Source organism: Nothobranchius furzeri, chromosome 2 (assembly GCF_043380555.1).
Source record: "Nothobranchius furzeri strain GRZ-AD chromosome 2, NfurGRZ-RIMD1, whole genome shotgun sequence".
In the NCBI taxonomy this organism is placed as follows: domain Eukaryota; kingdom Metazoa; phylum Chordata; class Actinopteri; order Cyprinodontiformes; family Nothobranchiidae; genus Nothobranchius; species Nothobranchius furzeri.
Genome location: NC_091742.1, coordinates 80,722,245 through 80,745,869, shown reverse-complemented (window position 1 = coordinate 80,745,869; position 23,625 = coordinate 80,722,245). Strand labels below are relative to the sequence as shown.

General features: G+C 41.0%; 1 protein-coding gene across 1 annotated transcript in view; it reads left to right on the top strand.

Annotated features, from left to right (window-relative positions):
- Positions 1–355: 355 nt before the first annotated feature.
- LOC139062062 (zinc finger protein ZFP2-like) overlaps positions 356–23,625 on the top strand; it is a 37,905-nt gene continuing 14,635 nt past the window's right edge. Inside the window, exons 1-2 of the mRNA XM_070542268.1 lie at positions 356–484; positions 10,079–10,154. Of these exons, the coding sequence (XP_070398369.1) occupies positions 356–484; positions 10,079–10,154 (205 nt within the window). The remainder of the gene's footprint in view (positions 485–10,078; positions 10,155–23,625) is intronic.

Here is a 23,625-nt window from a genome sequence, read left to right as displayed (position 1 = left end):
GTGTATTGCAGTATGTGTGCGTTTTTCACAACAACAGTGTTAATAAAATGACAAAATCTTCATTCAGTGGCATTCATAATCTCTTTTTTGACTGCAGAAAAAAATGGCTAGTGGAAATCCAAGGTGATGATCATAAAGGTTAATTTTGAACCCTGGTTTTTACAATGAAAGAAAGTTTATATTTTGGATTTGTACTTCGTTCTCACTTGGTGTCGTTCTTATCCTGACCAGCAGGTGGCGGTAACACGTTCATCGTTCTCCAAGCGCCAACCAAAACCAAGACGAAGAAGAAGTAAAGGACTGTTGGCAAACTTAGCTTGTTGTATGAGGTGAATATTGAGTCTCCGGCTTAAACATGTATTCAGGAGAGTCTCTGATGGACTTTGTCAACAAGCAAGTAGCTACTGCTAGAAAACTCATCACGAAGGTTGAAGAAGCCTTGGCCCAGTTCGAGGAAGGGCTCGGTGATCAGCGCAGACTTATGGCAAGCCAAATGAGCATTTATTCTGATATCAGGATATCAGCCAGAATTGTCATGAACATGTAAGCCATTTCTGTCCACTAGTTAACTAGTTAGACATGTTTGTGTCAACTAGTTAAATATCGAGGGTGAAAATGTGCCCACTAGTTAACTAGTGACAGCAGAAATGCGCACTAGTTAACTAGTGAATACATTTAGGCTTCAGTAGTTAACTAGTTGACACAAAAACTGCTCACTAGTTAACTAGTAAAAGCAGAAATGCATAGCAGTCAGCTACTTGAAGGTATTTGTCTCACTAGTTAACTAGTGAGGGTCAAAATGTGCACACTAGTTAACTTGTGGTAGAGATAAATGCGCACTAGTTAACTAGTGAACATATTTTGGCTTCACTAGTTAACTAGTTGACACATAAATGGCTCACTAGTTAACTAGTAAAGACCAAAATGCATACCAGTCAGCTAGTTGAAGGTTTTTGTGTCTCACTAGTTAACTAGTGATGGCCAAAATGTGCACACTAGTTAACTTGTGGTAGACATAAATGTGCACTAGTTAACTAGTGAACACATTTTGGCTTCACTAGTTAACTAGTTGTCACATAAATGGCTCACTAGTTAACTAGTAAAGGCCAAAGTGCATACCAGTCAGCTAGTTGAAGGTTTTTTGTGTCTCACTAGTTAACTATTGATGGCCAAAATGTGCACACTAGTTAACTAGTGAAGGCTTAACTCCTAACTAGTTAACTAGTTGGAGTAGGTCAGTGCCACTAGTTAACTAGTGAACCATTAATGGCTCACTAGCTAGCTAGTTGATGGCAGCAGGCTCACTAGTTACCTAGTTGATGCATCCATTGTCCAAACTAGTTAACTAGTGAGGACATAAATGTATACTAGTAAACTAGTTCAAGTCTACATTCACACTAGCTAGCTAGTTGCGCAGAATTCTAATTAGGAGGCGGAGAATTTCTCAAATTAAGACTCTCTATTGGCTCCCTGTGTCAAAATAAAATATGACAACCAATCACAGTGCGGAATTTCGTAAAATCCCACCCCAAACATTTGCATGCGGCACACAAGTTAACATGCTGGCCAGAGGAACCTCAGCTAGTGAACTAGTAGTGGCTTCAGTGTGACACTTACATGTAAACTTGTGAAGGCAGAACTGCTCACTAGTTAACTAGAGAGGGTACAAATGTCCACTAGTTAACTAGTGAGGTGCAAAATAAGTGTCACTAGTTCACTAGTGGGCCCCAAATCGCCCACAAGTTAACTAGTAAGGTGCGGATATGCTCACTAGTTAACTAGTGAGGTGCAGATTTGCTCACTAGTTAACTAGTGCGCCCTAAAGCGCCCACTAGTTAACTAGTAAGGTGCAAAAAAGCATCACTAGTTAACTTGTAAAGTGCAGATATGCTCACTAGTTAACTAGTGGGCCCCAAAATGTCAACATGTTAACTAGTAGGGTGCGGATTTGCTCACTAGTTAACTAGTGAGGCACAGATATGCTCACTAGTTAACTAGTGATGTGCGGATTTGCTCACTAGTTAACTAGTGAGGTGCAGATTTGCTCACTAGTTAACTAGTGTGCCCTAAAGCACCCACTAGTTAACTAGTAAGGTGCAAAAAAGCATCACTAGTTAACTTGTAAAGTGCAGATATGCTCACTAGTTAACTAGTGGGCCCCAAAACGCCAACTAGTTAACTAGTAGGGTGCGGATTTGCTCACTAGTTAACTAGTGAGGCACAGATATGCTCACTAGTTAACTAGTGAAGTGCGGATTTGCTTACTAGCTAACTAGTGAGGTGCGGATTTGCTCACTACTTAACTAGTGAAGTGCGGATTTGCTCACTAGTTAACTAGTGAGGTGCGGATTTGCTCACTAGTTAACTAGTGAGGTGCGGATTTGCTCACTAGTTAACTAGTGAGGTGCGGATTTGCTCACTAGTTAACTAGTGAGGTGCAGATATGCTCACTAGTTAACTATAATTTTTTCTCACTAGCTTATAGAGGGCAAACTGAGCCTTACATGTTAAGTAGTGAACACAAAACACTGTCACTAGTTAACTAGCTGCAGAAAAATGCCCCTAAAACTAGTAAATTTGTGGAATTTGAATAAATACACACTTGGCTGGCATTCTGTGTAACATGTTAACTAGTTCGACCGCTGTACTGCTCACTAGTTAGCTAGTGAGCAAATCCGGCCTTTACATGCAAATGAAGAAATGCAGAACAGCTATGTGATTGGTCCATGTAGGACTGAGAAACAGAGAAAGTATGGCGGACTCTGTTCAGGCTGTTCTAAGAGAAAATTTGATAAACTAAGATCGTTTGAGCACATAAATATGTTTTGACGATATTTGTAGCGAGAAAGTTGTGGTGTATTGCTGTAATCTTTGTTCAGTTAACGTGTGCAGTCTTTAGTTTTCAGTTATTAGTCTGAAAAAGCCTGGAGGCGGAAGGCAGCGGCAGACAGCATGTCTGTTTCTGTTGACAGGAAAGTGCAGAAACTCCGCAGAAATCTCCGTCAGATATATTGTTTCACATTTGTACGGAAGCGACAAGTTTATAATAATAAAAAAGGCTCTATTTTACATACGTTGCTGTAAAGCCTCCAGCTCTCATAGTGTTTTAAAGGTATGAATTTGCGAAGAGATGTAGCACCTAGTGCCGGTGGTCTAGTGACTAACGCGTTCGCCTGCAATGGTGAAGGTCGCGGGTTCGATACTGGATCATACACTTTAGTTGTGTACATTATTTCACTTCTTTTCTTTTGCATAATTTTTGTATTTATGTCAACAAGAAACAAAATACGTAACGGATTAGTGGGCAGAGTTACACACACACACACACACACACACACACACACACACACACACACACACACACACACACACACACAAAACATGTTAACAAGTATTTTATGAGTATGAATCTGATTATTGCCGACAGTCGATATTTAAGCATGTGTGTCCCCCTTCCTCAATCCATCCTCGCAAAATAAAATCATCGGCACAGCACAGCAGGCTTTCTCTTGATCCAGAACTAGCACTTCGAAATTGATCATGTCCGCGGCCATCTGCTGCACAATCAGCTGCTCGCATCGCGGGAAACATTGAAAACAGCTTCATGAACTGAGACACAACAGGGTTAACATCGACAAAAAAATCCACAAATAAATCTAAATAATTAATGCCATTTCCGTCTTTTTCGTTGAAATATACAAATAGCAGATCATAAATCTAGAGCAGAAAAAGCTGCTGCAGGAAGCAGGGTTTGTAGTTATTCATGCACCAATTCATCAATGTGATTATTGATCAAGATCAGGTAAACTGATATTAATGTTGCAACATTTCATTTGATCATCTGAATGATACCACACAACTGAATGACCTGTTGAGTCTCTGCATATTCAGGTATTTACTACGGAAAACAAACAACAGCAGGCAGCAGCAGGACTCCCCATGTTATTTCTCGGGTCGCTGGCCCGCGGTCGTCGGGGCCGCTGCGGTCAGCTCTTAGCCGGGAAGCCCTCGTCCGGCTGCGTGGGCTGCTTCACCGTGGACCAGCTCCCAGCAGCCGCTGGTCGGGAGAAACGCTCTGGCTGCAGCTCCGATCAGACCCTACCAACACCTCGCCACAGACAGCACCGCATTAAAAGCCCACAATTACGACCCGCTCCCCAAAGTTACAGTTCTCAAGCACTGATGAACACATAAATAACCCACAACAGCTATGAAATGTGTGTTATTTACGGCAAAAAGGAGATATTTTTCAAGCCGACGTGCCAATGTTAACCGCAGTTGGCTTGGAAATGTGCTGATTTTATTATTTTTGTCAATTAAAATCCCCCTTGTTTGCTCTTACGTTTTACGAAAACGCAATATTAATTAAAGCACGCTTTAGTGATCAGCATGTAAAGCAAAGAAGAAATGTGAACATTTCAACCCATTTCGAACCAACCAGTAATATCATTTCTTAATACGGTGCAGCGGCAGCATTTAAAAACCAAAATATAGTTTTTACTCTCCAAAAAAAGGAGAAGACAGTCACGGTGCAGCAACCCATTTTAGTCCATTAATCTCCACAATAAATATCCAGACAGAGAATTTCTACGGCCTCGCTGTAAACTCCAATGTCACCCAGGACCAGTCTTAAAGAGACAACGCGCTTAAAGGGAAAGTGTGTAGATTTCTGGCAATAGGGGGTAGTAAATACCAAAGTCACTGCAAACAAGCTGTATTTTTTGTTCAAGTGAGGACCTTACTAACTAATGCTCATAAAGCCAACAAAACTCTCTGGACTCTAGCTGTAACTCTCAAATTAGGATATGAGATTAATGACTCAGGTTCACGCTCCAATACATTAATTGTTTGAGAAATGCATCTTTTTATGTTGAGTGCCATCTGCCAAATAACACACGAGAAAAGGAAGAAGAAGAGTGTTGTTGCACAGTTTTCAAAGGAGTCAAAAACCACCAGCAAAACCATAAATACAGCTAAATAAACATAGAATCCAACATGGCGTCCTCCAGAGAGTCGGACCCTCGCCTGTGTATTTTATTACTATGAAGGGTACATGAACTGATTAGGAACACAATGTAATAGGGTCAAAGGTCAAGGTTGTGTGAGGTCATATATATATCAAAAATTGCCTGAACGGGTTGAATGATTTTGACCAAATCAGAGGTGATAGCTCCCTATCAAAGGTAGATAAACTGATCAGGTCACAACCTCATAGGGTCAAAGGTAAAGGTCGTGTGAGGCCGTATATATGAAAAATTGGTTTTTGTGTGCAATATCTTCTGAACAGGTTGAAATACTTTGACCAAATCGCAGGTGAGAACTCCCTATCTAATGTAAATAAACTCATGAGGTACAAAACCTCATAGGGTCAAAGGTCAAGGTTGTGTGAGGCCGTATATATGAAAATTTGGCTTTTGTGTGCAATATCTCCTGAACGGGTTGAAGGATTTTGACAAAATCAGAGGTCATAACTCCCTATCAAAGGTAAATAAACTCATCACATACACAAGTTCATAGGGTCAGAGGTCAGTGTCATGAGAGGTAATATATATGACCAGTCAGGCATATCCCGCGACGCTCTGCATCGATTTCCAGGGCTTTCTTGTTTCTACAGAGTTTATGTAGGGTGCTGCTGGTTTGGGGTGTTATGTCAGCAGGCAGAGTTTAGGAGTCTGACAGCTGTGGGGAAGAAACTGTTTCGGGACCTGGTAGTCTTAGTCCATAGGCTCCTGTAGCGCTTCCCAGAGGGCAGGAGGGTGAAGAGTCCATTCGATGGGTGACTGGAGTCTGATGGTTTTCCCTGCCCTTTTCAGACACCAAGAAAAAAGGAGAGTAACTTTATTTTGTTTGTGTGATTTTATTTTGTTGTGTGACTACTGGTTGCAGTTCCCTGTTCAATTGATTGCTGTTCCCTGTTAAATTTAAAAAAGAAAAAAGTCTAAAGTTTTGTTTTGACTGGAGAGAACTAAAAAAGGTTACACTGTCTTCTGGTACTAGCTCAAAATAACAAGTGGTGCTTGCTGCAGAACCACAAAGGCGGAGCTGCACCAGAAGGTGGAGCTGCACCAGAGTCAGCGCCGCCCATTCCAGAATCAGCCCCGCCCATTCCATTAGAGTCAGTCTAATTCCTTCCAGTTGTCAGACTTGATAGCATTCTGGAACCAAAGAGGGTGTTGTAGCTAAAAAATGCGAGATTGAGGACGGAGTTGAGAAGTTAATTGAACAGTTTTTGTAAAGGTTCCATATAATTAAAAATCTAACTTTTGGAACTTTTAATCATGTTATATTGTCATTTCCTCATAAGAAACACGCCAAAGCCATTTTTAGCCTCATTCATGCATTTTCCTCCCATCTCAGCTTCAATTTGGTCTCCTCCCCCGAAGCGGGTCTGGTCTTGGTTCTCAAATCTGGATATTCTGTGAATTTTCTGACAAATTATTTCTGAAATGACTTCTACTGAGACACCGCCAATAAACCATACATCCCATCTCAGAGACACACTGGGCAGCACAATTACATGTAACGCCACTTGATTTATAACAGATGTGGTGGTGTAGTGGTTATGGAGTCAGGTTGACATGCTGTTTCGCCTCCCAGTAGTGTAAGTTTTAGGTAGTTTACAACCTCTTTTCTTCATTTCTAGCTACACTTGCCAGTACTATGTTTACAACAATTTACTGGTATACCGTTTAACATATAATGTGTTTATTTATTTATTTATTCGTTTATTTAGCCAGTGTGAGTCCATTTGTGAGCAGAGTTTCAACTAAAATGCTGTTTAGGAACGACCAAATTCAAAGAACTTTTAGCGACATAAATATTTTGCTGAAAAGAAACATTACAACTAAAATATAAACAAATTGAATGTGGCTAAATAGACTGCTGATTACCCCACCGAGAATCGAACCAGCATCAGCTGAGGGGAAAGCAAAAACCAACTCAGACAATTTTACCACTAGACTACCAGAGGCCATTCAATAGACTGAAGTGCTGTTGTACACCACTTTTATTAGACCAGCTGTAGGCAGATATTCGTTAAAAGAAACCTTTTCATTTCGAGATATATTCAGTCTTTGTCATGTAGCAAGTTATATTTATCTTGTTTAATTGGAGTATAGAACATAGCATTAACGACTGTAAACTAGTAACAGCCGTAATTCATGTGGGTCAGGTCAGTTTGCGATAAAGTTGAAAACAAAAACGGAAGTCAGTGGGCTAGGCTGAGTTTGCGTGAATGGGCGGGGTGCAGCTCCGCCTTTGTGGTTTTGCAGCCAGCACCCTCTCCAAAATAACCACAGTTTTTTCCCTCAGTGTCATTTGATCTATTTCTTGGGAAGATGGATGGATGGATGGATGGAGATATATATATATATATATCAATAATTATTTTTAATATAGCCTTTTTCAATACCAAACTTTCAATACCAAACAAAAATGAACTACAATAAAATTACTGGCACACTAAATTCCAATTCTCCTCAATGGGACTTGAACTCGCCAACTGATCTCCCTTACACGACACCAAACGAGGTGCTTTACTTGATTTGGGAGGGGGGAATAAAAGCAGTAAAACAATAAAACTTTGAACATTACAACACAAAGAGAAAATAAATAATGTTACAGCAATTGCGGAATGCCATCTGCGGGATTCGAACCCGCCGCAACGACCAACCAGTAGGTGTCAAACCATGACTAATGAGTGCAAGCCTTGGCGCTCAGGGACACCCATCAGATTGTGAGGCCACAGCACATACGTTTTAGACTGGGTGGGATTCTTATACCCAACAGGAGTCTTCTGCCCGCCTTCTCATTAGAATATGCATAATTTGTGTTTCAGGCACTAGTTAACTAGTGAGCTGCTGCACTCCCACACATGTAAACTGGTGAAATTTCAATTGTTCCACTAGTTAACTAGTGGACAAAAATGGTCAGCTTGTATGTGTTTTTAGATGCAACTAGTTAACTAGTGAGCAAATCCGCACCTCACTAGTTAACTAGTGAGGTGCAGATATGCTCACTAGTTAACTAGTGAGGTACTAGTGAGGTGCAGATATGCTCACTAGTTAACTAGTGAGCATATCTGCACCTCACTAGTTAACTAGTGAGCAAATCCGCACCTCACTAGTTAACTAGTGAGCATATCTGCACCTCACTAGTTAACTAGTGAGCAAATCCGCACCTCACTAGTTAACTAGTGAGCAAATCCGCGCCTCACTAGTTAACTAGTGAGCAAATCCGCACCTCACTAGTTAACTAGTGAGCATATCTGCGCCTCACTAGTTAACTAGTAAGCAAATCCGCACGTCACTAGTTAACTAGTGAGCATATCTGCGCCTCACTAGTTAACTAGTGAGCAAATCCGCACCCTACTAGTTAACTAGTTGGCGTTTTGGGGCCCACTAGTTAACTAGTGAGCATATCTGCACCTTACTAGTTAACTAGTGATGCTTTTTTGCACCTTACTAGTTAACTAGTGGGCGCTTAATGGTGCACTAGTTAACTAGTGAGCAAATCTGCACCTCACTAGTTAACTAGTGAGCATATCCACACCTTACTAGTTAACTTGTGGGCGTTTTGGGGCCCACTAGTGAACTAGTGACACTTATTTTGCACCTCACTAGTTAACTAGTGGACATTTGTACCCTCTCTAGTTAACTAGTGAGCAGTTCCGCCTTCACAAGTTTACATGTAAGTGTCACACTGAAGCCACTACTAGTTTACTAGCTGAGGTTCCTCTGGCCAGCATGTTAACTTGTGTGCCGCATGCAAATGTTTGGGGTGGGATTTTGCAAAATTCCGCACTGTGATTGGTTGTCATATTTTATTTTAACATAGTGAGCCAATAGAAAGCCTCAATTTGAGAAATTCTCTGCCTCCTAATTAGAATTCTGTGCAACTAGCTAGCTAGTGTGAATGTAGGCTTGAACTAGTTTACTAGTATACATTTATGTCCTCACTAGTTAACTAGTTTGGACAATGGATGCATCAACTAGATAACTAGTGAGCCTGCTACAATCAACTAGCTAGCTAGTGAGTCATTAATGGTTCACTAGTTAACTAGTGGCACTGCCCTACTCCAACTACTTAACTAGTTAGGAGTTTTGCCTTCACTAGTGAACATGTGGACACTTTGAACTGTCACTAGTTAACTAGTGAGACACAAAAACCTTCAACTAGCTGACTGGTATGCATTTTAGCCCTTACTAGTTAACTAGTGAGCCATTTTTGCGTCACCTAGTTAACTAGGAAGCCAAAATGTGTTCACTAGTCAACTAGTGGGCATTTCTTCTGTCACTAGTTAACTGGTGTGCACATTTTGGCCATCACTAGTTAACTAGTGAGACACAAAAACCTTCAACTAGCTGACTGGTATGCATTTTGGCCTTTACTAGTTAACTAGTGAGCCATTTTGTGTCACCTAGTTAACTAGTGAAGCCAAAATGTGTTCACTAGTTAACTAGTGAACATTTCCGTCTCCCACTAGTTAACTGGTGGGCTCATTTTGACCCTGACTAGTTAACTAGTGAGACACAAATACCTTCAACTAGCTGACTGGTATGCATTTTGGCCTTTACTAGTTAACTAATGAGCCATTTTTGTGTCAACTAGTTAACTAGTGAAGGTCAAAATGTGTTCACTAGTTAACTAGCGTGTACAGTTTGACCCTCACTAGTTAACTAGTTGACCTGTTGACAAGATATCAGAATTAATGCTCAAGCGGCTGGCCAAATTGGGCAAAGTTAACAAGTGGGATTTTTACATTCAGTAGTCAGCTAGTACGAGTTTTTGTACCTTACTAGTTGACTAGTAAAAACTAAATGTGTTTTAACTAGTTAACTAGTGGACATTGATCTGTCCACTAGTTAACTAGTGAACACACTGAGCAATACTAGTTAACTAGTAAGATATGAAACATTTTAACTAGTTAACTAGAGAGAATTTAGGCCTTACTAGTTAACTAGTTGACATTTAGGCTGTCACTATTTAACTAGTTGACACAAACATGGCTAACTAGTTAACTAGTGGACAGAAATGGCGTACATGTTCATGACAATTCTGGCTGATATCCTGATATCAGAATAAATGCTCATTTGGCTTGCCATACAGACTGTCGGATGTGAGCTGGGAACCACAGAGCCGCTCACACGGAGCAGGTATGAAACACCAGCGGGACTCGTGCAGAGACGGACTGGGACAATAATTTAGCCCGGGGCCCTGTCCTGTTATTATTATTTAAGGTGTGTAGAAAGCTGCTTTCTTGTGTAGATCATCTCCAGCAAGCGGACCTCAGTTTTCTGACTGCCTTTTAGCCAGCCGTCTTTCGATTTTTACGGGCGCAACTACAAGAGAAATTACGGTGTCCTCGTTATAGAGTGCCTTTCAAAATAAAAGCGCTCAAAACACATTTCAAAGTTTGTGTAAAATTGTGTCTACGATAAAACTGCGTTTTATGATTTTATCTATTTAAAAATACTTTTAATCAAAATAATGAACACGATATAAACGTGTTTGTGTAAAATTGTGTGCAAGATAAAACCGTGTTTTTTTATGATTTTATCCATTTAAAAATACTCTAAATTAAAAGAATAAACACATTTGTCTACTTTGCAATTCTTATCCCTCCCCTCCCTTTCATCCTGATCTGATGTGGGATTTCAAAAGAAAGTGAAAATTATTGACAATTATCACTAAATTCAATGGTTTCTTTCTCAAAAACTGTCTGATTTCACAACATCATTCCACATCAGACTTAAAGTACACACCGACTGCTGAATCTTCCCCAACTTTCATATGGATCTGATGTGGCATTTCAAAATAAAGTGCAATCAAATATGACTTTAGAGACAATTTTCACTATATTCAATGGTTAATTCCTCAAAAACTGTCTGATTCCACAACATCATTCCTAGTGTTGTGTTGTTTATCAGTCTTAGAGTACACATCGAGGACTACATTCTCTGCAAATTTTTATTAAGACCTGATGATACATCAGAAATTTTGTGAGGATGTAGTCTTCTATGTGTACTTTAAGGCAGATGTGGAATGATGTTGCAGAATGAAACAGTTTTTGAGAAATTACCATGGAATTAGTAAAAATAGTCATTAATGACTTTTGATTGCACTTTATTTTGTAATGCCACATCAATCAATCAAAGCTTTATTTATAAAGCGCCTGTCGGGAAGCCCAAGGCGCTGAACATGGTACATGAGAAATGTGAAACATGATGAATAAATTGAAAATAAAAGCACAGGGTTTCCCTTACATAGGCGTAGCCGTGGCGGGCCGCCACGGCTGAAATCCCACCGCCACGCCTACAAGATCCCAAGTTTTATTTATTTATTTATTTTGCGCTGTTTCCCAAAGAAGCAGCGGGAACTACTATGTTGTCGCTTGTGATCAGGAGCAGGCAGGGCAAGGTGAAGTTACAGCATAAGTTACAAAGTTTAAAATTAGAAAGGTAGCAGTGGATATAATGCTTTGTGGTTTACATGATTCAATAGCATTAAGATAAACGAGTGTTGATGATCTTGACAGGGTTTCCTCCAGTGCTTACTAGGCCAGGTTCTCCTCCCCCCACCAGGCTAAGCATCACTTATTCATGTAAAATTTATTTATTTTTTCATGTCTGACTTTAACCGCATCTAATACTGTATTACGGCGTGAGCGCAACGGCGACAACTGAAGATCGATTTGTGAGCAGAGTGAGAGGTCGGGTGTTTTCATCTGAACCCTTAAAACCTCCAGCAGCTACGTTGCACTATTGACGTGTTAGCGCGCGGCGCTAACAACTTAGCGACGTGACATGTCTCGGAGAAAGCGTAAAAACACGTTGGACGCTTCTTCTGAAGCGGGAAAATAACACCTCTTCTTAAGCAGAGCACGACGCCGCCTCGGCCCGTTCACGGCCGAGCCGGACTGAGCTCGATAACATTGACCCAGCACAGCCACTGGGTCGTTGGAGCTGTCCCGTGACTGCCTGATGGAAAACCAGCGGGTTTCATCAGACTCGTAAAGTTTCTTGTTTTTGGTGGGGACCCCTGTATTTTACCGCTGCCTCCTGCAGTCTTCCCCTATCAACATTTAAAATGATTCTGTAAATTCCGTGTATCAATAGAAAAAATCTCTGCCTCTGCCAGCTGCAGTAAATGTAGTCTTTTTGAAGCGACTCATGCTTTGTTTTTATTAAACGCTACATAAAAATCCTTTCTTGTCATTTGTGTGCTTCTGTGAAGTCTTTGGATGGACGAGTTCAGTTAACCAGATTCAAGACAGGACAGAGACAAGTAGAGCCACTGGGCCAGCCTGAAAGACTGACAACACCCAGGCACATTCCATTGTCCCTCATCTGTGGCTGGCTGCATTTACAAATGAAAGGCAGCTAACGATCAGTGATTTAGTCATTGTTATCAAACCAAGCAGTTATTTGACAAAGCTCTGGTAGAGCTGGGGGAATCAGAAAATGCTGGGAGTTCTAGTGTTAACACAGAATGTTCTGTTGTGGAGATATGATCTAAACCACTCCAGAACAGACCCTTTGATCCCAACCCATCGTTCCAAGCGACCAAGTAGAATCGCCTGGTCAACTGTGTCAAACGCTGCCGTCAGATCTAACAACAGAACCACCACAGATGTACCCTGATCTAGTGATAGATAGATATCATTTAAGACCCTCAGTAGAGCCGACTCAGTACTATGGCCAGACCTGAACCCTGATTGGGAAATCTCAAACAGATCAGAGTCTGCTAAATGTGAAACCAGCTGCTGATAAATGACTTTCTCAAGCAGTTTCAATGTAAAAGGCAGGGTAGAGATAGGCCTGTAATTTTCGATCACAGAGACATCAGCACCAGGTTTCTTCAGGGTCGGCCGAACAACTGCTGCTTTGAAAGCAGCTGGGACCACACCTGTGCTGAGGCTCCCATTGGTAATCTGACCAAGTGATGGGCCAAGACACGGAAAGGCAGCCTTCCAGAGACGAGGCGGCAGGACCTCAAGTGGAGAGCCAGATGGCTTCTGCCTTGCAACAAGCTTACTCAGCTCAGAATAAGAAACGGTCTTGAGGGAGCTCAGGGTGGGTGGTGATGGAGGAACTGGAACAGGGTCAATAGAGTTACCAGAAATAGCTGCTCTAATGCCTGATACTTTATGAACAAATAATTTGTGAAAATCTTCAGAGTTTCCAGCAACTGTAGTGGACAGGAAGCTGGGCTCCTGATACACCAGAACAGAGTTCAGTGTTTTGTAGAGAATCTTAGGATTCTTAGAGTTTGTTTTGATGATGTCTGCAAAATAGGCAGTTCTAGCAACCCTCACTGCATCCAGATAAGCAACCAGGTCCAGGGTGTGACCCCTGGCATGAGTTGGGGACGATAACCATTGAGTTAAATTGAATGAATCTAGAAAATTCAAAAAACCTTTAGCAAGCACATTGTCAGGACAGCAGATGTTAAAATCACCAAAAACAGGACATAGTCATGTTTTAGGATACAGTCTGCCACAAGATCATATAAATCATTTAGGAAGTTAGAGTCAGTCTTTGGAGGGCGATAAATCAGCACGGAGAGCAGGCGGGGGCAGATGCACAGTTCAAATAGACACAGTTCAAAGGAAGAAAATGACATGGCGGGTGTAAGCTGTTTACAAGGAAAGCTGGATTTTAAAACAACAACCAGCTCACCACCTCTGCCCCGCGATCTAGGGATATTAAAACAGGAGCAGCCAGGTGGTACCAGCTCCAGCAGGGCGCTTGAGTCACCAAACGGGATCCAGGACTCACAGATGCACAGAAAACTCAAATCATGTTTAATAAAAAAAATCCCGAAGAACAAAAGTTTTGTTCAGCACAGACCTGGTATTGACCAGACCAAACCAGGTCTGCGGCGGGGCCGCAGCACCGGGATCGCGCACGGACACCGTCTCCTCCAACTCTGAGCCCGTAACCAAGCGTAGATTCTCCCAGCAAACCCCACTCTGGCGAGGTCCTCGAGCCGATTGGCCATGGCGCGGTGCCAGCTCACCCTCATAGCCAGCCAAGTTCACAAGGCAGGGCGCAGAGTAAACCATCAGACGTCTCGGAACCACCGGGTCACAAGCTGGGCCGAATCGGACCAGCCGCTTCTTCAGGGATCCAGGAAGTCCAGCCCGACGTCTCACGCGCCGGCTACCTTGCTGTCCCCGTCTTCTACGATGCTTCCTTCTCAAGCTGGGGCAGACAGAGGGCCAACACATCACGGCTTGGGGGGAGAGAGCACAGGGGCAGTCCAAACAACAATGCTATCCGTGAGGTTCCCTCACGCAGCGACCGCTACATCAACAGGAGTACAAAGCCTCAGCAGCGCAGCTTGATCAAAAGTCACCAGAGAAGCCACACCATTCAAAAAAAGAATCAGAGACAACAAAAAAACATAAAAACCAATAAAACGCAAGTTTCCATTGCGTAAAGAGGACGAGCAGCTCGCTGCGTGCGCCCGCGCGAGCGCCGTCTGAACTCAACATCAGATCTTTATGAAATTTGGGAAGGATGTATTACTCGATGTGTACTCTAAGACTGAAGTGGATTGATGTTACGGAATTGGACAGTTTTTGAGAAATTAACCATTAAATAGGGTTGTCACGGTAACCGGTATAGCGGTAAACCCCGGTAAAAAAGTTTACAATAAAAATAACCGTCCAGTTTTTAAAAAACTATATTATCTCGGTGGGTTTACCGTGGCCGCGGTTTCGGCGCGATGACCCTTACCAGCCACCGTCGCTTCAGCTGAAGTTCCCGCGGCGCGCACACGCACTTTTTAATTTGCAACGGCACCAAAACTTTGAAGCTGAAATAATGGCCGAAGGAGGCGACGGCAGCGCCCAGGACATCCATCAGCCCTCAAAGAAGACTAAATCGGAAGTATGGGCATATTTGGGATTTCTGAAAAATTTTGAGGGACAGTTAATAGAAGACGGCTATCCCGTTTGCAGAACGAGCAGGAAACAAGTGTCTGCAAAAGGCAGCAACACTTCGAATCTAATGGCACATCTGCGTGACGATCACCCATGTCTCTACAGCCAGTGCAAGGTAAGTTAACATTAGCATTTTAGCTTAAATGCATGACGTGAGGACTTTTGGTTGAGGGAGAATGCAACGAGTCACTATATACTGCAGCTGCAACGTCCTCTGCCAGCATTTAAACCGTGTCACGGACACCCTGTTGCTGGATGAAGCATCTTATTTGTTGATGATGAAGAGAAATATACAATTAGTTCCTTGTCATGGATTTGTTTACTTATTCAATGCCATTTATACTTGAACATTTGGATTTGATTACATAGTGTAGTAGTTATTTTAGTAATTTGTTTAAAGTGGATATTTATTTTAAATACATATTTTTTAAGGTTGACTTGTACAATGCTCAAGTCAAGTGTGGACTGGAGTTTTAGATTTTCATTTTGATTATGAAGAAAACAAGTATATGAGAAAACAAGTGGTGTTTCTTTGATTTGTTTACATATTGTTTATGTTTTGAATGTTTGGATTTGTATAATTTAAACCTGCACTGACTACTGTAACATGTTCCAGAAAAAGAAGCTATTTGTTCCTTTACTTGTGAAAAGTTGCACTTTTGCTAAGGCTTTGTGTTATTTTAGGTTTAATAAACACTGTTAAACCTTTTCAGAACTATTTCAGTTTGTGTAGAACATGACTATCAATGCTTTCTGAACATATGCAACACCGTTTAAAAAATACCGCGATAATACCGAAAACCGTGATAATTTTGGTCACAATAACCGTGAGGTTAAATTTTCATACCGTGACAACCCTACCATTAAATATAGTGAGATTTGTTTTATAGCCAACTTTCATTGCACCTTTTTTTAAATGCCACATCAGATCCTTATGAAAGTTTGTGAGGATGTACTAGTCGATGTGTACAATAAGTATTTTTTTTTAAATCACGGGTGGGGAACCGTGGTCCATCGAGGGCCACTATCCAGGATATTTTAGTTTCAACCCTTCTTCAACAAACCTGATTTCAATCAGCAGGTGATTAACAGGCTTCTACAGAGCCTGATGAGCTGCTGAACAGGTGAATCAGCACCTGAATCAGAAGTGTTGCAGCCAAGACATGCAGGATGCCGGCCCTCGAGGACCAGGGTTCCCCACGCCTGGTTTAAATAGACAGAATCATTACACACCATTGTACACACAATTGTACACACACACACACACATACACACACACAAAATAGCATACCATTCCTCTTTTTTTGTAGAGCACTTTTAACACAGCAATACAACCGACCACAGCACTGCACATAAAAACAAATAAATAAAAACACAAGCTAAAATAGTCGTGTGTATCATAAGAGGTAAAAAAGATGAAAAAGTTAAAAGAACAACAAACTAAACCAATAGAACAAGTAAAACCAGAATATAAAAAACACAAATTTAAAATCGAACAAACAAGGTGGAAAAACTAAGGATGAGTTGATGCTTTATGGTTTGGGAGTTGAAGGCCAGGGAGAAGTAGTGGGTTTTCAGGCGTGATTTAAAACGGCAATAGAGGGTGCTTGCCTAACCTGAAGAGGCAATGAGTTCCACAATTTTGGGGCACAGACAGAAAAAGCCCTTTCCCCATGGGTCTTCAAACGTGCCTCAGGGACAGTTAGGAGGAGCTGATCTTCAGACCTAAGAGCATGAGGAGGGTGGTAGTAGTTAGAATAACATTTAAATCTAGTTCATTCTTTTCATCAAAAGTATTTTAATTAGATAAATCATTGTAAAGCTGTTTTATCTTAGACACAATTTTACACAAACTTTTAATTGCGTTCATCAGCATGCTCAGACACACATCTTAAAAGTGTGCTTTTATTTTGAAAGGCACTCAAAAATGAGGGCACCGTAATTTCTCATGTAGTTGTGGCCATAAAAATCGAAGGAGGGCTGGCTTGACGCTTGTTTCCAAACAGTCATGTCTGCGCTTAAACATTTTTAAAGAGAAGATCTGGACTTCTCCACAGCACAGCCAATGGTTGAAAGTACCAAAGAGGCTCTGAAAGAAATAATAGTCCATCTTGGCTCTGCTGAAAGGGAATTATTTAGCTCTCTTGATGGATACTGAGCATGCGCAAGGAAAACAGGCGCTGAAGTCGCTGAAGGAACACGCCAGAGTTATGGAATGTGGTTAAAAACTGTCAAGATTGATGGAGTAATATTCTGGATAAAACTTTTCGAATCACTTTTATTGTGAAGGACTTCTGGCTGATTATTTGGAGCTTACGGATGACGTTATGTCATTAAAAAGGTCAAGGATAAGGAACGCGAACAAGAAAACAACGCTGGAGCAAGGTGTGGCTGACGAGCAACAGGTGACAGGAGTTACAATGGCAGGCGTGGATGATCAGCAACAGGATTTACCGACGACGATTTTCATGATAATAGGAGAGGAAATAAGAGGAGTAATAGAGACCTTGCAGCCACAACTGGATGATTTAAAGCAAGAGATATTGCAGGCTGGCAAAAAAATGGAAGATGTGGAAGAATCATGTGAAATGGACAGTCGGATTATAATATTGGAGAAAGAAAACGGACAACTTCGTAAGGTGAATAGTGAGTTAATAAAGAAGGTTGATCATCTTGAAAGTTACTCTAGGATGTGTAACATCCGCGTTTATGAGCTGCCGAAAGATGTAGAAAAGGGACAACCATCAAAATACATGGCTTCTCTCCTGAGCGAGATGTTTAAAAGTAAACTAACTTCGGAATCTGAGGTTGGAGTGGCTCATCGGATTGGATTAGCTGGGAAGACTGGAGACAGAGCCATGATTGTGAGACTACAACGATATAAAATGAAGGAAGAGATCATGGAAATTATGAAGAAGGAATGCATCTTTGAAATTTGCGGGATGAAGCTGTGAATTACTGCAGACCAGACGGAGATGATGGCGAAAAAGAGGGCAAGCTTCCGTGATGTGAGAGAGAAACTGTGGAAGGCAGGGGTAAAAAATGGGATCATTCATCCTGCAACATTAATTATAACATTTAAAGAAGAAACCAAGAGGTTCGTAGATCACCTCCAAGCTGAAGATTACTGGAAAAAAGTGATAGAGCCAAGCTTGAGTACTAGAGAATGATATATTAAGACCACAGGATCTAATTTAGGTTAAACTACAGCTGGCGTGGTGAGACACTTCTAATTTAGATATGGTTAAAGGGGGTATGGAGTATGAATGGGTGAATGTGTGTGATGTGATGGGGGTTTTCTTGTGGTTGAACATCTGTAATGTTATGTGTTGTTCAAATATATATTATTATATGACAATGGCAAAGGTTTGTGTATTGAGAGGGAAAGTATTGAAACTACATAATGACAAATGTTCTTGAATTACCTAATTCCCCTACCGGACCGAGTACCCAGAGGCTGATCAACATCCTCCCTTGACCTCCGGATCTGAACAGAGGGTCGTCTGAATGGTGAGGTAGAACACAGATTGCGTCTGAATGCCTCTTTTCAGAAATAATTTAGCTTAACTGCAAACCAAATTCTTTCACCCAGAACGTGTTTTTCTCTCTCTAAGATAAAACCTTCTGAGACCTACATTCACACATTCAAACACACACACTTCATGTTTAGTTTCATCCAGACACGGACTGCTTTAATACCAAGTTTTAATACCAAAGCTTTTATAAATTGTCATTTATGTATTGTCTTTTAAATTGTCATCTTTAAATTGTTAGTTATAAATTATTAACTTTTTAAACCTGACTCTTCTTTGAAATAAGACACAGAGTGGTGCATTTGGTCATTGAACGAGCAAAGATCTCTTTAGCTCTTCGGAATTAATAAACTTTTGTTATTAATTAAAATCTCTTAAATTAAATATTAATCTTTTGATTAAATATAGACCAAGCCAGTTGGTGTTTGAACTTCTATCGATTATATAAATATCCATATATATATATATATATATATATATATATATATATATATATATATATATATATATATATATATATATATATATATATATATATGATATAAGTTTCATTGCCAATTCGTTTGATCTTTCTCAGAATTTAACAAAGCTGAATAGCAACAGCGTTAAATTCTAGTTATGTAGATCAACAACGCAACATATATAAATTATTCTTTTTTGCACACGCATTCTTTAATCTCTAAAGCGTGGTTTATGCTTGACGCGTCCGCGAGGTGCGCAAGGCTCCGTGCGGCAAAATTGCGTCATTTTAACGACCACGGCCCCTCCACCGTGCCTCTGCACGGCCCAAACTTTCCGCACCGCGCACATAGGAAATTTTCTAACCACGCGGATGGTCGGACACGTAAAAACATGGCGGACTGTAGGCTTGGGCGGTATCCAAATTTGAATACCGTCTAACTTCCACTTAATTTTACCCCGGTATACGGTATTACCGTGAATACTTAAAAAGTATGACGTAAGCCTCAAGTGGACCTTCACCTTTCTGAATCCGAATACCAAACAGTTACTAAAAAAATAACAACACAACTCACATACTATTAACAACATTTATTAACACAAAAAATGCAGCTTATAAACAAGTGCAAAGAGTCAACAGTCCAACAGCAATAAATCAACATAAAAACCCAGGACAGCTGTTGTGCGCAAATCAAGTGAACAACTTATCAACGAGCAGCATGAAACACTGCAAATAGGCCCGTAACAGTCAACAAGAGTTGAATAACCATAAACATTGAAATTATAAAAAATATTGCAACCAAAACAACTGCATTAAAATTATAAAAAGAAAACTCCGTCACACGGCCACACACACACACAGGAGTGTGAACATTACGGCATGTTGCAGCAAATCTAGTTAAGATTTCTCACCAGAAAAACCAGCATGTTTACTTTTTCTAGGTTCAAGTTTGCACTTTGTGGACCAACAACTTTACCTGTGGTGCTGAAAGCCCCCTCCGATGGTGAGCTGGTGGCACAAATACATAGATACCTCCGGGCCAGTCGTGACATCTGGTGAAAACGACTGCCAGCATATTTCCACCAGAGAAGAGGGTCTTCATCCCCTTGAATAACAGGTTCCGAACAGTACGCTGTTATTTCAGCTCCAGCTCGCTGCTCTGCGCTGACGGGACCCTCTGGCGCAGCGTCAGCGGCTCGTTTTTGCAGGAAAGCCCCCAGAGACACCTTTTTGCGTGGAGGTTCAGCTTGTGCTCGTTCCTCTATGGTTCGGATGGCCACTGCTTCTGGTGCTGTTTGCCCCTCTAAGCTCACGATCTCAGCCTGTAATTCAGCTTTGATTTCAGCCAGTGCGTTGTCATCAAGCTCATATCTGCCACTGTAACGAGGATCGAGGAAAGTGCATTTTCGCATTAATTTGCGCACTGAATCAGATTCATACTTGGCCTCCAGCTTTTTTAGAATTGTGGTTTTTATTGACTTTGTAAGCTGGAGGTCGTTTTCTGACACAGCCAACAGAGCTGGAGTATGGGGAGGATAGAGGAACTGGTCAGTCGCACAGCTGTTTTTCATGACGGTATTGGAACTGACACGGTCGCTATTTTGTAATACCGCGTGTATACGGTAGTACCGTAATACCGCCCAAGCCTAGCGGACTGGCAAGGACTAGTATGGCAGAGGTTCATAAATACAGACATTTGTATGATTCAGCTCTCAAAGATCACCATGATCAACATGTTAATAATCCTTGGAGAGAAATAGCTCGCACTGTCGGAAAAGACGAGCACGCTGTTAAAAAATGCTGGAATGCCATATTGTAAACAACAGTAATTTTTACTTCTTCTATGGTGTAGTGTTGTATGCATGCCGTAGATTTCCATGCTGCCCCGTTCAGTTTGGGAGAATATTGGCTCACCGCAGAGACAAGCCGCATGAACCATAAACGCTGCAAGTTGTGAAGCGTGTTCCATCCGCGAGCCGCATCACCAAGCGGAAAGTAAATGCGTCAAGCATAAACCAAGCTTTAGTCATCCAAAGTTGATTTTCCCTTTTACCTGTAGATTTGATTAATTTGCAGTTATCAATATATGACTTCAACAGTATTTTCATGAAGGATGTGTATGCAGGATGTGTATGCAGCCTTTCATTTTAAACTGTCATTATGGTTTAGTATACATGCATACAAAAATAGACTATATGTGTCTCGTATTTACATAGTTTTAATGTATATCCAAAAAATTAATTCTTAAGGTACGTTGTTTAAACATTTTTTTTAATCCCTCTGAAGGTGTGGTAGCTTTTATTTTGCCATGGCGGCGCGCCACAAATATTCTGTACCTGTACAGAATATATACACCAACCTAAAGGATTATTAGGAACACCATATTAATACAGTGTTTGACCCCCTTTCACCTTCAGCACTGCCTAATACTAGGTGACATTTATTCAACAAGGTGCTGAAAGCATTCTTTAGAAATGTTGGCCCATATTGATAGGATAGCATCTTGCAGTTGATGTAGATTTGTGGGATACACATCCAGGGCAAGAAGCTCCCGTTCCACCACATCCCAAAGATGCTCTATCGGGTTGAGATCTGGTGACTGTGGGGGACGTCGTAGTACCATCAACTCATTGTCATGTTCAAGAAACCAATTTGAAATGAATGGAGCTTTATGACATGGTGCATTATCCTGCTGGAAGTAGCCATCAGAGGATGGGTGCATGGTGGTCATGAAGGGATGGGCATGGTCAGAAACAAGGCTCAGGTAGCTCGTGGCATTTAAACGATGCCCAATTGGCTAGTGCTGGGTATCGATTCAAATTACCAGAATCGATTCGATTCCGATTCTTGAGATTTAAAATCGATTATCGCTATCTAATCCAATCGATTCCGATCCGATATCGATTCAATTCATGTCATCAATTTAAAAACATTTTTGCAGTTACCATGATTCCATGACTGCATAGTTGTGCAGTATATTGATAATATTGACATTCAATAGCTGCGTTTTCATGTGGCAAATTTCCTCAATCCGATTGAAATCTTGGTTGATCGGAATTTCCGAATCTCTGTTCACATGGACACGAACTGAAATGATCCGATCATGCCGTGCGTACATATGCACCAAGCATTTAATCCGATTAAATAGGTTGAGCATGCGCAGAGTTGCCTTTCACGAAAGAAAAATTGTAAACAAACGCCATGAAACGAAAAGAAAAATGTAAAAACAGAAATAACCATTCTTCCTGCTTTCCTGATCCATTTATTCAATTTAATATTTTTATTTAGCTCATAGAAGTTACGTTTTCTTCAGTGAATAACTGCAGATATATGCTTTGCTGCAGTTTATTGTTGATTAAAATAAGGGAGGGTTATGTCTGCCTCTTGATCAGCTGGTCCGCGGGTCTGAATTGACAGCTGTTGCGCTGCGCTGCGCCACAGAGCGGGGGTGGGGGGTGGGGGGTTTAGCCTCATGTTTTATTACTGAGCTCTGTTGTGGCTTAATATTAATAACATGTGACGATCAGCTGAAATTGTTGAGAAAAATCTGTTCAAACAAAATAACAGAAGATGTTCAGAGTTTAGAAGCCTGTGTTCATCATTAACGAACCGCATCTCAGGTCATCTGCGTTTACGTGCTTTTAACGAACACGGACTTTACTGTCGTCCAGAGTATTTAACCGAGGACGTTTTTCTACCCAACATCAGACTCCAATCAGGTCTGTAAAACCCGTATTATCCTGTGTTCTTTACAAGCGTGTCTCCATCACCTGCTGCAGAAGCTGCTGTGTTCAAAGCTGACAGAAACGGGGATCCGTGCGCTGCAACCCCCACGATAAACCTGCGTATTTCCAGTACAGATTTGAACATCTTTGTCGAATGATTTGTGCAATAGTCAGATTTTTATTTTACTTCCACAAAATGCAAGTTCTGAATTAAATATTACTGAAACGGGGACGGCTTGTCGTCGGATTTAAAAGCCGCCGCTCGTTAATTACGCCGTCATTTTTGAAGTCAGGCAGTCCAAATGACAGCGGAGAGGCCCGCTGGCTGTTGCACACATGCGCAGTGGGCATTATTTTACCCCAACAATCCGAATGGCTGTGTACATGTACGTCAATCGGAATGAAGAACGGAATAAACCACCTCTCTCAATCGGATTTAAATTTCAATCCGATCGGGCCGAATCGGATCAGAATATTCTGATTGACATGTTTACATGCAGAATTTTCAATCTGAATGGGCATTCAATCCGATTAAATATGCGCATGTAAACGTGGCTAATGATAAATTAATGAAATATTGGCCATTAAAAACAGTTGTAAGGACCAGTTCCTCTCCAAGACTGTCAAGTGTTTCCAGTGTTTTCTAGGACATCATTAAATTCAGATGTTAGGAATTCAGCCAAAAACTATTGCTGTTGAAAGCAAATGCCATTTTTATTCAGATAAGTTTAACCATATAAAAAAAAGACATTATTTGCCAGTGCAAATGTAAACAGAAACAGAAAGCTTAAAATTAACGGCTTTCGTTTTACTTTGTGCAAATAGAAATTAAAAGGTACAGAACCTTAAACAACAGTTTCACAGTCTTGTGCAAAAACTTAAACACTTCAAGTATCCAGAAACATTCAAATGCCGTTAAAGTACAAAAATGTAAACTTGTGAAAAGTGAAAACTGAAAGG